This window comes from Chiloscyllium plagiosum, chromosome 10, assembly GCF_004010195.1.
Source record: "Chiloscyllium plagiosum isolate BGI_BamShark_2017 chromosome 10, ASM401019v2, whole genome shotgun sequence".
In the NCBI taxonomy this organism is placed as follows: domain Eukaryota; kingdom Metazoa; phylum Chordata; class Chondrichthyes; order Orectolobiformes; family Hemiscylliidae; genus Chiloscyllium; species Chiloscyllium plagiosum.
This window is the reverse complement of record NC_057719.1, coordinates 84,597,168-84,613,048: the sequence shown is the minus strand read 5'-3', so window position 1 is coordinate 84,613,048 and position 15,881 is coordinate 84,597,168. Positions and strand designations below refer to the sequence as shown.

Genomic DNA, 15,881 nt, shown 5'->3' with positions numbered 1-15,881 from the left:
ATCTCAGAATTTGACATCTCTCTTATTTTTAAAGATGCCGTTTCTTTTTGACTCTCATTTCTGGTAAGTTGGGCTTCCTCTTGACCATCGACTCCTGGTCGCTGATTGGAATTAGTTAGTATGGCAAATGGCGATTTCTTAAAACAATTTCACACAGCAATGCTGTCCCCAGAAGAACAGACAAATTGCCCATTTCTGTCTTGAAATTATGACCCAAGAACTATGGGAAAGTCCGAAACCACAAAATTCAACTTGAAGCCAGCCAAACCACCAATCTACACTGGTTGCATGCCCTTGCATTTTTTTTCCTAAATTACTTTATCTATCCTTCCCAACAATATTTTGTATACGCCAAAGCTAGAGAGTATATTCTTTATGGTTTTACTCTGACTAGATGAAGTACATTAAAGCTAACCTCTTTGTTAAAGATTAAGAAACCCTGCAAATCTGCCTGATTATAAAAAACTCAATTCACTACATGCAAATGGATCACTGGATTTTTTCTTAAAGATTAGATTCCCTATGGTGTGGAAACAGGCCCTTCGACCCAACAAGTCCACATTGACCCTTTGAAAAATAACCCATCCAGACCCATTTCCCTCTGACTAATGCACCTAACACTTGGCAACTATATATATTTTAAAAACTTCTAATATAGTTAAAGGAGTGCAGTGGGACAAACAAAGAACAAGATGTCTACCACTTAACCACTACCAGGTGGTCTACACTAAAGCACAGATTTCAACATTCACTAGTTTGGCATGCCCTCTCGTGGCACAGTCAGTCAGTCTCCCTACTCCAACACCAGAGAGGGGGCTAGGTTCAAATCTTGCCAGCTCCCGAAATATTTCGGAACAGTGATTAGAAAAATAAAAGGTCAAATTTTTTAAAATTAGCTTGGTCCAAGTAAACCGTCAAGAATTCTGCTCATGTTAAATGGAATTTTAATCTGTGAAGCTCCACCTCTTTCACTTACTTGACTTCTTTGGTCTCTGCAAAGCTGACTCTTCGAGAGCTCCTGCGAAGTTTTCCCACAGGCTCCATCTACAAAGCAGGAAAGAAAGAGATCAGAACTAAATATTCTAATTTGTACTTCTGATTATTTGTATACTGGTATTTCTGACCACTGAAAACATTACACCCATGATAACATTAGATTAGTATTATTATTGAAAGTTAAATACTTAGTAGTTGAAGGTAATAAAGAAAGCAGATATTGACTAATACTTCTTAATTATACTGAGATGTGTAGAGGCTTTTTTTTTCATAGAATCCCTACAGTGTGGAAACAGGCCATTACGCCCAAGACACCCAATGATTTTATGGTGGGACAATTGTGAACAGTGGAGGACTTTCAAAGCAATTTCTCCGAAGTGCTCAGCAAAAGTACATTCCAGTGAAAAGGAAGGACTGTAAGAAAAAGGGGCAATCTGCTACGGGTTTCTAAAGAAATAAGGGAGGCTATCAAATTGAAAGAGAAGGCATACAAAGTGGCCAAGATCAACAGAAACTAGAAGAAGATTAGGAAAATTTTAAAGCTCAACAGAAAGCCATAAAAAAAAGATAGCACTTACAAAACTAGCACAAAATAAAGACAGAAAGCAAAAAAAGGTGTCTATAAATACATAAAAATGAAAAAGAGATTGGCTTTAGGGGATGAGAATAGGCATTTAGTTATGGGATATGATGAAATGGCCGAGGCATTGAGTAGGTATTTGTGAAGGTCTTCACAGTGGAGGACAGTAATATCATGCCAGTAATTGACAAAGAGTCAAAAGTACTTAAGGACCTGGAAACAAATCAATATTATGGAAGAGGTAGTGTTGGACAAGTTAATGGAGCCAAGGATAGACGAATCTTCTGGCCCTGATGGAATGCATCGCAGCGTACTAAAAGAGGTGGCAGCACAAACCACAACTGCACTTGTGGTAATTTTCCAAATTTGGCTGGACTCTGAGGCAGTTCCAGTAGATTGGGAAACAGCAAATATGATGCTACTGTTCAAAAAGGGAGGTAGTCAAAAGATGGGGAATTATAGACTAGTTATCTTAACTTCTGTAGTGGGGGTGATGCTCAAGTCTATTATCAAGGAAGAAATAGCAAGGCATCTAAATAGAAATTGTCCAGTTCTGCTGACACAATAGGTTCGTGAAGGGCAGGTCATGCTTAATTAATCTTTTGGAACTCCATTAAGACATTATGAGCAAAGTCAACAATGGGAACCCTGTGGATGCAGTGTATCTACATTTCCAAAATACCTTTGTCAAGGTGCTGCACAAGAGGCTGCTGCATCACATTACCGGTAAAGTATTAGCATGGATGGAGGATTGTTTGACTAACAGAAAGCAAAGAGTGGAGATAAATGAGTGTTATCCTGGTTAGCAATCAGTAATGAGTGGTGTGCCTGAGGGATCCATGTTGGCACCACAATTATTCACAATTTGTATAGATGATTTGGAGTTGGGGACCACGTGAAGGATGTCAAAGTTTGCAGATGACACAAAGATGAGTGGCAGAGCAAGTGTGCAGAGGACTGTGAAACTTTGCAGAGGAACATGGATATATTGAGTGAGTGGGCAAAGGTCTGGAAGATGTAAATAAATGTGAAGTCATACATTTTGGTAGGTGTATCAGTGAAAAGCATTATGACTTGAATGGTAAAATATTGCTGCACGTTGCTCTACAGAAGGACCTGCACATCCTTGAACATGAATCAGAGGGTTGGTGTGCAGGTACAACAAGTAATTAGGAAGACAAATGGAATTGCTCAAGGGATTGAGTTTAAAAGCAGGGAGGTTATGTTGCAGCTGTACTGGGTGCTGGTGAGGCCACACCTGGAGTACTACGTGCAGCTTTGATCTCCTTCCTTGAGAAAGGAAGTACTGGCACTGAAGGAGGTGCAGAGGTGGTATAGCCTCAAAATTAGAGGGATCAGATTTAGGACGGAATTGAAAAAGGTATTTACCCAGAGGATTGTAAATCTATGGAATTCCCTGTCCAGTGAAGTATTTGACATTACTTAATAAACATTGTTAAAGCTAAGAGCTTTTTTTTGAACAATACAGGAACTAACAGATATGGTGAAAGAGGGTGGGTAAGTGGAGCTGAGTGCACAAAAAGATCAGCCATTGAATGGCAGAGCCGGCGAAAGGGCCAGGTGTCCTACTCCTAGTTGTGTTCTAAGTTCACAACAACCCTTCAATGAGTAACCTACCCAGACACATTCTCCTATTATATTACTCTACATTTACCCCTGACTAATGGACCCAATTTACACATCCCTGAAAACCATGGGCAATTTAGCATGGCAAATCCATCAAGCCTACACATCTTTGATCTGTGGGACGAAACTGAAGCACCCAGAGGAAACCCACGCAGATATGGAGAGAACGCGCAAACTCCACATAGACCGTTGCTGAGGCTAGAATCAAACGCAGGTCCTTGGCACTGTGAGGCAGCAGTGCTACCCGCTGAGTCACCCATATTTTGTGATGCAGAGGTCCCTACCACCAATCCAAAAGACCTTTGTTTCAAGTCCCACCTGCTCCAGAGTTATATCCTAACAAATCAGAACAGTTTGACTAAAAAAAAAACAAACTTAGGTGTGCAGTGGTAGCTTCCCTATCTCTGGAAGATAAGGTTCAGGTTCAAGTTCCACCTCCCCTGAAGGGATGTCATAACTTTCTGAACATGTTTTTAAAACAAAACTCTTAAATGTGAATAAAGAGTCAGTCAGCACTAAGGTGGACTATTTTAGAATGGAGATACAAGCTCAGTGGCAAACAACAGAAAAATCTCAAACATTCGAGTCTTATTGTATTCTTCTTCAGACTTGAAGGCCTTCTAACCCCCCTGGTGAGAGAAGATGGTCACTAAAAAGTGAAAGCTGGAAATGAAGGTTTATTTTCAGATAGAAAGTTAAAAATTGGAGGTTTTTTAATTAAATAAAAGGACTGCAACTGGAGAGATTAGATTAGATTACGTTACAGTGTGGAAACAGACCCTTCGGCCCAACAAGTCCACACCGACCCACCGAAGCACAACCCACCCATAATCCTACATTTACCCCTTACCTAACACTACGGGCAAATTAGCATGGCCAATTCACCTGACCTGCACATCTTTGGACTGTGGGAGGAAACCGGAGCACCCAGAGGAAACCCACGCAGACACGGGGAGAATGTGCAAACTCCACACAGTCAGTCGCCTGAGGCGGGAATTGAACCCGGGTCTCCGGCGCTGTGAGGCAGCAGTGCTAACCACTGTGCCACCGTGCCGTGTTTGAAGAAAGATGACAAACCAGGTATAAAGATGACAAGATTTCATGCTTTCAGGAGGTGGAATCTTACGACCAATAGGAAAATAAAATCAATGTATGGACATGGGTTCCACCCCAATTGAAGAGAAAACAAGGATGGGCCCAGGCACTTTTCTTCCAGCCAGAAACATGATCAGCTGTATTCTCAGAACTAGGAGTCAAGCAAATGGATAGTGGAGGAGGTTTAAATAATTTTAAAATTAATGATTAAAATTTATATGAAAGATGACTCATTGCAAGTCTGAGATTTGGCCACATTTCGATAATTTTAGAAAACTGGATAGAATACGCTATATGGAGTTTAACCAATTGTATGCAGATTGAAGTGATTCAACTAGAAGAAACTGAAGACTGCAGATGCTGGAGATCAGAGTCGAGAATGTGGTGCTGGAAAAGCACAGTCGGTCAGGCAGCATCCAAAGAGCAGGAGAGTTAATGTTTTGGGCATAAACCCTTCATCAAGGAATGATGAAATGGTTACCCATAGTCTACAGCAAAATGGAGCTGTTCTCTCAAAGAGACTGCTGGTCATGTTTTACTGCGAGGGTCACCACGCTTAGGGCAGAATAGTAGGTTGAGACAGAGGGTTCTTTATGGCAACCACAGCCCGAGTGGGATTTGAATCCACACTGTTGGCATCACTCTGCATTGCAAATCAGTCAAGTGAGCTAACTGGCCCTCAAACATAGTGTTTCATAACATATCTGAACAAGTTGATTAAAACATACTTGTGTGTGGAAGCTCTTGTGGTACAATGGCAGTGTCTCTGTCTGAGCCAAGAGGCTTGTGTTCAAGACTGCCGCAGTGGTGTGCCTTAACATCCTAGAAAATATCAACTCACTTGTGTACTGGGTTTTGTGGTGCAATGGTAGTGTTCTCACCTCTGAATCAGAATACCCAGGTTTAAGCCCCACTTATGTGGGGTGTTACAGCCTATCTGAACAGGATGATATAACTAACCTCATGTATGGGGCTCTTGTGGCACAATGGTAGTGTCCCTACCTCTTGTCCAGAAGGTTTGGATTGAAATCCCACTTGCTCCAGTGATGTATTACATATCTGAACAGGTTGATTCAAAATAGTTATTGAATCAGAGGAGTCAGAGATGTACAGCATGGAAACAGACCCTTCGGTCCAACCTGTCCAGGCCGACCAGATATCCCAACCCAATCTAGGCCCACCTGCCAGCACCCAGCCCATATCCCTCCAAACCCTTCCTATTAATATACCCATCCAAATGCCTCTTAAATGTTGCAATTGTACCAGCCTCCACCACTTCCTCTGGCAGCTCATTCCATACTCAAATCCTCCAACCCTGACAACATCCTTGTAAATCTTTTCTGAACCCTTTCAAGTTTCACAACATCCTTCCGGTAGAAAGGAGACCAGAATTGCACGCAATATTCCAACAGTGGCCTGTGCAGCCGCAACATGACCTCCCAACTCCTGTACTCAATACTCTGACCAATAAAGGATAGCATACCAAATGCCTTCTTCACAATCCTATCTATCTGCGACTCCACTTCCAAGGAGCTATGAACCTGCACTCCAAGGTCTCTTTGTTCAGCAACACTCCCTAGGACCTTACCATTAAGTGTATAAGTCCTACTAAGATTTGCTTTCCCAAAATGCAGCACAGTCGCCCAGGACTAGGGCACACCATTAGATTGGAAATGGCAAACAATAGTTTCCATAGAAGCATTCCAATCTGAATGTGTTCTTTGCTAATGCACTTAAAAATCCTATCCATATACCAATTTAGTCACTTCAAATGGGCTTCAGTATGGCTCGTGGCACCCACTTGTGTAGAATCAAATCATCAGTATATGTAAGCTTAAATACCTCTCCTCTGCCAATTTGCCCATGTTTTATTTCCCTTGTCACAAAGCCAGCTATGTCACAATTTTGTTATCTGTAATCCTAACAGTTCAGTAGATTTGCTTATTTTGGTAATTCCTTGTTACCTTCTGGCTGATATCAGCTTCTTTCAAAGTTCGAAGCGGGCTCCTTGAAACTTTCAAAATCTTGGGGTAGGGAGAGAAAGAAGAATAGAATATTTTATACTTAAGATTCCAAGACAGATGGATCAACATGGGTCAGTACCTAATTTGACTTAAAATTTAAAAGACTAGCTATAATTTTAAATGGCATCATATTGCTGTTTAGGCCTTTTACACAAAGCAGCTTTCAGTAACTGCAAATCTTTGCGCAGTCTAAATTGGTACAACTGAGAAGACAGCGGATAGTCAGAAGTATCAGTTCGAACTGGAATTGATAATAGGCAAGAGCTCACTTAAAATTGTGTTCCTTTAACCTGCCATTAAAAAAACTCAGGACAACTCAAAACACTGAAGATATATTGCAGTTTCACAGATGGAGCAAAACGTTGAAACATTGTTGTATTTTTTTTAAAAAACCAACAGTGGAAAGATCTATTTCAATACATCAACTGAGAGAACAAGGTGACCAGCAATAGTTAAATGCTAATATATTTTTTAAAAATTCTAATGAGTTTAGCATTTCAGTTTATGTAATTAACCAAATAGGAATATTGGTAGCCATATTTAACTATCATATTGAGATACGCTTCATACTGGTGCAATATTGAGCTGATTTTATGAAAGCTGAAACTTTATTGCTGGAACAGCACAGCAGGTCAGGCAGCATCTCGGGAACAGAAGATTCGACGTTTTATGAAACCCTAGTTCTCATTGTAGATGGACAAAGTGAATATATTTAAAAATGTGAATATCAATGAAAACAAAGTAATTCCTTAGAAGACAGCTGAAGCAAACAATCTGACAGGAAAACATGACATTGTAGCCAATAATAAACCTGCAAGAAAAAAAAATGTAAATACCATGCTAATTTTGGCTGCAAATGGTCACGTGCCTTAAATGTTAGTTATCAGGATAGGCTAGAAGTGAAATGGAATTCCCAATTGTTCCTAATTTTTTTCTCCCCTTTTTGAAGTTGGTTGTCTGGTCATCCTCCTAACTAAAATTTCCATTCACATGATTACAATGGAATATGATTAAAATGGCTTTTGAAATATATTTGCATGGTTTGCTTAAAGTCACAAATGTTTCGATGGCGATATTCATTTTTATAAAATCGGACATAAAAATGTTTGAAAACTGAATGATTTCCAGCTAATGACCACAAAATAGGTGGATACTTGATGTCTCTATCACTGAATTAACTTAGATGTCCTTTGTATCCTAGTATTATATAATCAACCTGCTTTTATACAATTAATGGTGCAGTTACAAAGGACATTTCATCAACAGATACTTAGAAATATTTTGCATGTTTTTATAGCTATTGATGGACTAGTGATGAATGTTAAATAATCTGTGTTACAAAGCAGTTTTTGTAAATTTGCTGTAGAAATAAAATATTTTTGCTGCTTTCTACTCGGAGGTGAAAAAGAACAAAATGAAAAAACATTCTTGCATGTTTTAACGAACTGGAATTTTGATCAGCGTCATTGTTTTGTCTGTGCACGCAGAGTTCTGCAAATGACTTGCACTGTTTAAAGGTCTCATCAAACTTGTAACACTACATGTCATTGTGCCTCAGGTACAGGTTGACATTTCAACAAGAAAACTGCCTTGAACAAAGACTTTTCAAACCTTCAGATCTTCACATTCAAATAAGACAAACCATCACAGCTACAATTAAAAACTCAGGCATTGTTAGATCTTTTGCAGTCATGTTGTGGCCTCTTAACTATTTTTTGCAAGCTGAAATCGAGATTTCAAATTGCTATCACTGCATATTTAATTAAATTTCAACAACGTGACAAAGAAAACATACCTCAGTAAAAATAACTTGGAAATGCTGAAAAGGAGGTTGATGTTTTCAATTGGATTCTTTACATGCTGACTGTCATTTGTGAGTAGACAAACAGGAAGAACATACCTCCCACTTTGTATCCTGCAAAAATTCCAGTACATTTACCCAATTTCTCTGTCACATCTGCTCTGTCAAGGAGACATTCCACTCCTAAGCATCCAAAATGTCAACCTGTTTTAAACAACATGCTTTTCCCTGTCATCCAGGCAACCCTCCACTGTACCTCCTCCATTCCTCGCTCCACTGCTCTAAACTCTATTCCTGCCTCCCTACCACCAAATGCAATAAGGAGAGGATCCAACAGTCTCCACATTCAACATATCATCCTCTAACACTTCTGTCAACTCCAACTAGCGTTAGTGGGCGGCACGGTGACACAGTGGTTAGCACTGCTGCCTCACAGCGCCAGAGACCCGGGTTCAATTCCCGCCTCAGACGACTGTCTGTGTGGAGTTTGCACATTCTCCCCGTGTCTGCGTGGGTTTCCTCCGGGTGCTCCGGTTTCCTCCCACAGTCCAAAGATGTGCAGGTCAGGTGAATTGGCCATGCTAAATTGCCCGTAGTGTTAGGTAAGGGGTAAATGTAGGATTATGGGTGGGTTGCGCTTCGGCGGGGCGGTGTGGACTTGTTGGGCCGAAGGGCCTGTTTCCACGCTGTAAGTAATCTAATCTAGACCTGACCACCAAGAACATCTTCCCCTCCCTGCTTCCCCCAATGAATGGTCCCTTTGTCACTCCTTGGTTCACCCCCCCAGTACCTTCCAATTAATAAGAAAATGTGCAAAACCTGCCAGCACAACAACCCCCTCACCTCCATCCAGGGCCCTGAACAGTCCTTCCAGGTGAGATAGAGGTTCACCTGCCTCTCCCACAACCTGGTTTACTGCATTTGGTGCTCCAAATGTGGTCTTCTTTATAGCGTTAAAAAACGCTAACCAGGTTAGTCCAACAGGTTTGTTTAGAAGCACTGCTTCTTCATCAGGTGGTTCTCTACATTGGTGAGACAAATGTAAACTAAGGACATTTCTTCGAGCATGTAAGCGGGCCTGCAGGGCCAGCCTGAGCTTCCAGTCTCTGCCCATTTCAATTCCCTTTCCCATTCCCTCTCCGACATGTCCATCTTCAGCTTCATCCATTGCTACAACGCAAAGTGAAAGAACACCACCCTATCTTCCCCCTGTATAGCCTACAGCCTGGAGGACTAAACATCGAGTTCTCCAATTTCAAATAACATCCCTTTCCAGCACCCCTCCATTCCACTGACCAACCACTCCTTCCAGATTCCATGCTGATTTAGTCCTCCCATCAAACAACTTGGTCATACCAACTATTAATCATTACCTTGTGACTCCACCCCTCTCCCCACCTACCCCTTTATCTGCAACTCCTCCTACCCCACCTTCATTCCTAAAGGGTTGTATTCAAAGTTGAGTATACCAACTTCTGATGCTGCCTGGCTTGCTATGTTTTTCCAGTCTCCCGTTTGTCTACGTTGGTTTCCAGCATCTGCCATTTTTTCGTCTTTGACTGTCACTTGTGATGTACAATTCAGGAATGTAAGCACAACAAGAATTGCACGTAAAACATAGTGAAGATTTGAATTCTTTTTGAATGCATCTTCGGTCATGAAAAGATAATTAATACCTAAATCAAAAACTTACACCTGATTGTCTTCTCTTGCATTTCTCTTCCTGGATTTCAGCACTGAAAAGTAAGAAAAGGATAGCTTTAGAACGAATACAAATTCAACACTACTGTGATCTTTTTGAAGTCTCTTCATTTGGTCAAAAAGATTAATTTTACAGTGGTGAAAACTGGAATTTTATATTTGAACGACTTTGAAAAATTCATGACATCCACAACAGCCAACATTCGAACATTTGGTTTGGCAGACTGATGTGGCAAGTATGGAAAAATACTTTAAATGAGAACTTATAATATGAACTATTTACATTTCTTTTCAAAGACTGAATATAATGGAAGAGAGAAGGCAACGCTTTGTCTTTAGACTTGGACACCAAAACAGTGAGATACAACTAGAAGAAAATATTTAAGTTTAGTTGGGAAGTCCTAATGGAGGAGGTGTTTAACACATCCATAGGAGAGGAGCTTCCCAGCAGTCATCTCTTACTATCCCAAAATCTGTCACCTTAAGAGTATAAGAGCAATGGTGTTAAAAAAAAAAAACAGGAAAATGAGCAAAATCTGAAAACTAAATCATTGCGAAGCCTAACCAAAAAAGCAGAAATCGATTTTGCTGGTGAACTTCATATATTCATCAAAATGAACTGCACCAGAAATCAATAACTTTTTTCTACCTTTCCAATGCAAATAGTTAATTCAAATGAACAAAATTGTTCTGCATCAACAGCAAGAACATGTAGGTATAGCACTGACCTTGTGCAAACAGCTAGCTTATATACTGCACAGTAGCAGTTTTTTAAACCTAGACATCTTTTCTATTCATTGTACATTTCCAATGGCCGAATATTAGATTGCTCCAAGATTATGTGCTGAACAATTATTGAAATGCTAATAAATGCTTTAATGTATTAAAATTACAACATGTTTAAAATCAAACTCCAATGAATTTTACAGACAAGATTTCAAAGGAAGTTTGAATATAGCAAAGGTGTAGCCGTTCAGAAGAAGTAGGTCCAGACAGCATATAGGAGACAGCTGAGGTGTTGGTATCTGAAGATGAAAATGTGGACACTGGCAGGTGGCCAAACAGACACAGCTTGACTGACAGATTCATTGATCTTAATTTGAAATCTGCACCATACAATCAAATTACAAGGCTGATCATCAAATTCAGCATCAGGAAAAGGAATGAAATTGGAGATATGCCATAAACCTGGAGAGGGGTCAGATTTATTCTTTGGTTTGCTCATGTTCAATTGCAAAAATATTCCAATTCATCCATCATAAGCCTCAGGGAGGAGCAGACTGACAGATTTGCATTAATTGCAACATCAAGGTTGATAGTTGTGCAAAGCTACAAATGGGTATAAGTGGTAATGAATCTATACTTGTGAACAGCATTGCCAAAGGATGTTGTACATAAATCAGGATCATTCAAGGGGCCCAGATTTGTACCATGGATTTAACAGAAAATACAGAATGGATTTTAGGAGATAAACTGGACAAATTGATAAAGATAAGCGTACCAAGACAACAATGCTGTTGAGATGGACACAAGGAAGAGGTTCCATATAAGAACATTGTATTGATCAGGACAAGCATCACAGCAATCAATAATATTGTACCACTCTGGTGTTGGAAACAACTGGAATATTGTAGTAAAAAGCTCTTTGCGTGCATCAGGATAGAATCACAAGAATACCAAATCACAAGAACAATTTATGTTCTATGAGAAAAGGTGGAGATTGGTTGGCAAGTCTACTTGGATTGGTGAAAAGAAGTTCCCCAAGTCTTTGTTAAGTGCAGGAGGAACATGTCCCACACTCTTTGGTCTAAGGTGCACAAATTTATTACATTTTTCAGATTGATGCATTTGTGCCACGACATTGCCTCAATAGATGACCACATAATAAACAAAAAAGATGTTTAAAACAAGATTGTATTCCAAACCCATTTAAACAGAAATAGTTTGGCAGCAAAATTAGGAATACTAAACAATTGTAAATTTCTTTGAAACTTGGAGTTTGTTCTCATGCATGGCTTTAATTTTGGAGTACTTTCATCCCACAAATGGGAAGAGGTATTTGCATTTGACCAAACACCGCTATATTCAATAATCACAGCACAACAGCATTAAATGAAGAGACCAAGTCCTTAAAAGCACATCTAACCAATTTAGTATGCACCTGTTGTTCAATAACCAAGAACATTGCTGATTTTCATAAGCAGTACAAATATCTGGTGGTATACTTAAAAGCACAAAGAAATTACTGGAATAATTATCCTGAACAAAGCATGAGCAATGTTACGAAGTGAATACTGTCCTTAGTGATTAATTCCACTAGCGCAGTGTTCTGCTTGAAAGCAAGTTTTAAAAAAAACTTCATTAAAATTGTATAAGGGTAATGACCTGCCTAGTGAATGTGTGTTAGGACTGTTCTAATGGTTCACTACATCCATGCATGTGGGCTGTTACAGGTCACAAAAAAAGTGATGCAATTGCCTTTGAGTGGACATTGAACCTGTATTATCTAATAATATGATTGAGAGATGGTCTCATCAAAACCTATTCAGTTCTTAGCAGTTGTGAGGAGGTGTATATTGACAAGCTTCTTTCCCCGATTGATGAGTCTAGAATCCAGGTCATGATTTCAGATGAGAAGAAAAATTAGAAAATATGAAGCTCAATCATGGAGCATGTTTAAAACAGAAATGGATAGATTTTTAAAGACTAATGACATCAAGTGACAGAGATATTATGGGAAGTTGACACTGAAATGCATTGTCTACTATGACCTAATTCACTGGCAAAGTAGGTTCCACTCCTGGTCTATTCTCTTATGTATTGCTGACTGCAGTCAATTAGCCCAGACAAGCAAAACTCCAAACACTTCAATTCCGTGGACTGGGCAACAATTGCTAAACAATGTGTTTAAACATTATAACCAATGACTAATTCAGATCACCGGTTGGGGCTGCAGTGTGGCTTTGTGTACTAGAAGCCACCTATGCTTATACACTTGGCCCTGACCCTTGCAAACAGAAATAACTTGTCCATAAATTGCATTTTTTTCAGCTCAGAGGCTTTTCAGATAGCGATCCCATGGTGCAATTGCCCTCGCAATCCCTTGACGAGACTCAACTTGCCTTGTTTGATTTTAAAAGGAAAGCTCGTCATTTAACAATTCCCTGGCACATTCAGAATGATAATGCGTTGACCAGAGGCGACATGAGATTCAAAACATTCTTCTCATACATTATAATGTGTAGTTCTTTTTGAGATTTGGTCTTCTCAAACTTGTCAGCAGTAGACATGATGGGCTTCCCAATACGTTAGAAATTCCTTGCCTACACTCAGAGTTAATCTTTCATATAAAGTGCCATCATGTTTATTTCTATAATTAGTTTCAATACAAAGTAACTCATTAAGGGTTCTAGATTTATGCTGTATCTAACTCCGAACCAGGCTCAAATTCTGCTACATAAAAAGGAGTTCTTTGGAGAGTCAGGAAATAATAGTTATATCCAAATATGATGGACAATGGATCACATTTTAATTCTAAACTTCCAGGTGTTACATTTGGCATCCATTTACACTGAAAACAAAAATACTGGCTCCACTGGTTCTTGTCCAAGAAAATATAGAAGTGCACACTTTCACTTCTTCACCTGTCAAATTGTTCTGCTGATATTCCCCACTTTTTCCCCCAATGGAAATAAATCTTTGGGTTGGACTCTTACTTAGTGCATTTGAATACAAGTGCAGTTGATCCACCAGGTGGAATCACCAAATGTAAACCAAATTTGGAACAAATACCAGTTGTAACAGATAAGGAGGAGAAAACTGCACGGACAAAGTTCATTTGTTTCCATGACCAACAAATACAAGAAATTTGCTTATAATAATAAAAGAATGGTTAAGTGTTGAACCACTTTGGTTAATCTTAAAAGAGCTCAGTGGGTACATGGCTTACTTAAAATGACAGCAAATCAAAAACAGATGCTAATCAACACGAAGAACATACTTAGCCTCTGGAAATACAGGAAAATTTTCATCCATGGTTTAAACCAGGAACTGAAAACCTGCAAGATGAGAAAGAAATAACTCAATAGGATTCAAAAACAATTGTCTCGGAGACTTCTAATTTCAAGTCAGGCAAACTGTGTTGAAGCACAAAGTCATAGATTTGTGTAGCACAGGAACAGACCGTTCAGTCCAACTCGTCCGCACCAACCAGATATCCCAATCTGGACCCATTTTCTAGTATTTGGCCCTTATCCCCCTAAACCCTTCATATACCCAACCAGATGACTTTTAAATGCTGCAGTTGTATCTCAAGCAACTGTTTCACACATGCATGAAAAACTTATCCCTTATAATCTTTCCCTTTTAATCTTAAACCCTCTAGTTTTGGACTCCCCATCCCAGAAAAACAAAACCCTTGGTTATTCACCCTATCCACGTCCCTCATGATTTTATAGATTTCTATAAGGTCATCCTCAGCCTCTGACACTCCAGGGAAAATAACCCCAACCCATTCAGCCTCCCCCTGTAGCTCAAACTCTCATTCTGGCGACATCCTTGTAATTCTTTTCTGAACCCTTTCAAGTTTTACAACATTTTTTCCATAGCAGGAGACCAGAATTGAACACAATATTCCAAAAGTGGCCTAACCAGTGTTCTGCACAGCCGCAAAATTACCTCCCAATTCCTCTGCTCAATTCACTGACCAATAAAACTAAGCATATCAAACACCTTCACTATTCTGTTTACCTGCAACTCCACTTTCAAGGAACAATGAATCCGCACTGCAAGGTGTCTTTGTTCAGCAATACTCCGCCGAGCCTTACCATTAAGTTTATAAGAACTGCCCTGATGTAGCAGCTCACATTTATAATAGCGATTAAACTCCATCTGCCACTCAAGTATGCTATACCATCAATTTTAGTGCCATCTACAAACATACTAACCAGACCTCCCATATTCACATCCAAATTGATAGTACGGACAAAAAAGCCATGGACCAATCCTTGCAGCACACTGCTAGTCACAGGCCTCCAGTCTGAAGAGCAACCCTCCACCAACACCTTGGTCTCCTACCTCCGAGCCATATAAAAGTAATGGTAAGTGAAAAAGCAGGTATTAGATCTTAGTAACACACACACACACACACTTTTGTACATGTTTATTCAATTCAGCAAAGACATAGCAACTCCTCACCCTTTACCCAAAGTCTCCTTCAGGTTTTTTTTATTCTTTCACAAGATTGCAAGCTAATCCAACAGCTTTTGAAAAATCAAAATAAATTACTTCTCCTGGTTCCACTTTATCTATCCAGTTTATTATTTTGAGGAGGTAATTATAATACATTTGTTAAGAATGATTTCCCTTCAAGTAGCCATGTTGATTCTGCTTGATTTTATCATGCGTTTCTAAATGCTTTATTATAGATTAACATTTTCACACAACAACAGGACTTTAATCTAACTGGCCTATAGTGACCCATTTGTGTTTCTTCTTCCTTTTTTGAATTTAGATGTTTAGACATTGGAAAACTGCCTATCACCACAGGCTCCAAGATTCTTGGAATATTTGAGCCCGTGCACCTACCATCTCAGTAGCTACATTCTTGAAAATCAGAGGACAAAATCCATCAGGTCCAAGGATTTATCAGCTTTTAGCTTTAAGGTTACCCAATTTTTTTAAAAAATGGTGTTTACTACCTCTCTATCTTTGCCAGTGATTAGTTAGTATTTTTGGAATACTATTCTTGTCCTCATCCAAACAAATGCAAATTAATTTGCCCAGTCTCATTCCTTAAATAATTTTCCATTCACTTTGGCCTCTCACATCCCTTTTAGTGTTTGTAAAATGCTCTATCTTTTTATATTACTTGTTAGTTTTCCTGGTTTATTTTCTTCCTTTTCCTTGGCCGCCTTTACTGCCTTTTAAAACTTTCCAAGTCCTCCGATTTAAAATATAAGCAAAAATTAGTGTTTTTTTATTTAATTCATTCATGGGATGCAAGGTGGCTCACCAGCATTTATTGAGGAGAAAGTGA

General features: G+C 39.3%; 1 protein-coding gene across 3 annotated transcripts in view; it reads right to left on the bottom strand.

Moving 5' to 3' along the window:
• The window catches only part of knl1 (kinetochore scaffold 1), a 131,448-nt gene that overhangs the window by 110,337 nt on the left and 5,230 nt on the right, over positions 1-15,881 (bottom strand). For 2 of the 3 annotated variants that reach the window (XM_043698237.1, XM_043698238.1), the window contains exons 2-5: positions 13,845-13,902; positions 9,837-9,879; positions 6,283-6,342; positions 977-1,044 (exon numbers count right to left, since the gene is read on the bottom strand). In XM_043698237.1, coding sequence (XP_043554172.1) covers positions 977-1,044; positions 6,283-6,342; positions 9,837-9,879; positions 13,845-13,879 — 206 coding nt within the window. In that variant the 5' untranslated portion in view covers positions 13,880-13,902. The remainder of the gene's footprint in view (positions 1-976; positions 1,045-6,282; positions 6,343-9,836; positions 9,880-13,844; positions 13,903-15,881) is intronic. The other variant, XM_043698239.1, reaches the window with a different exon arrangement.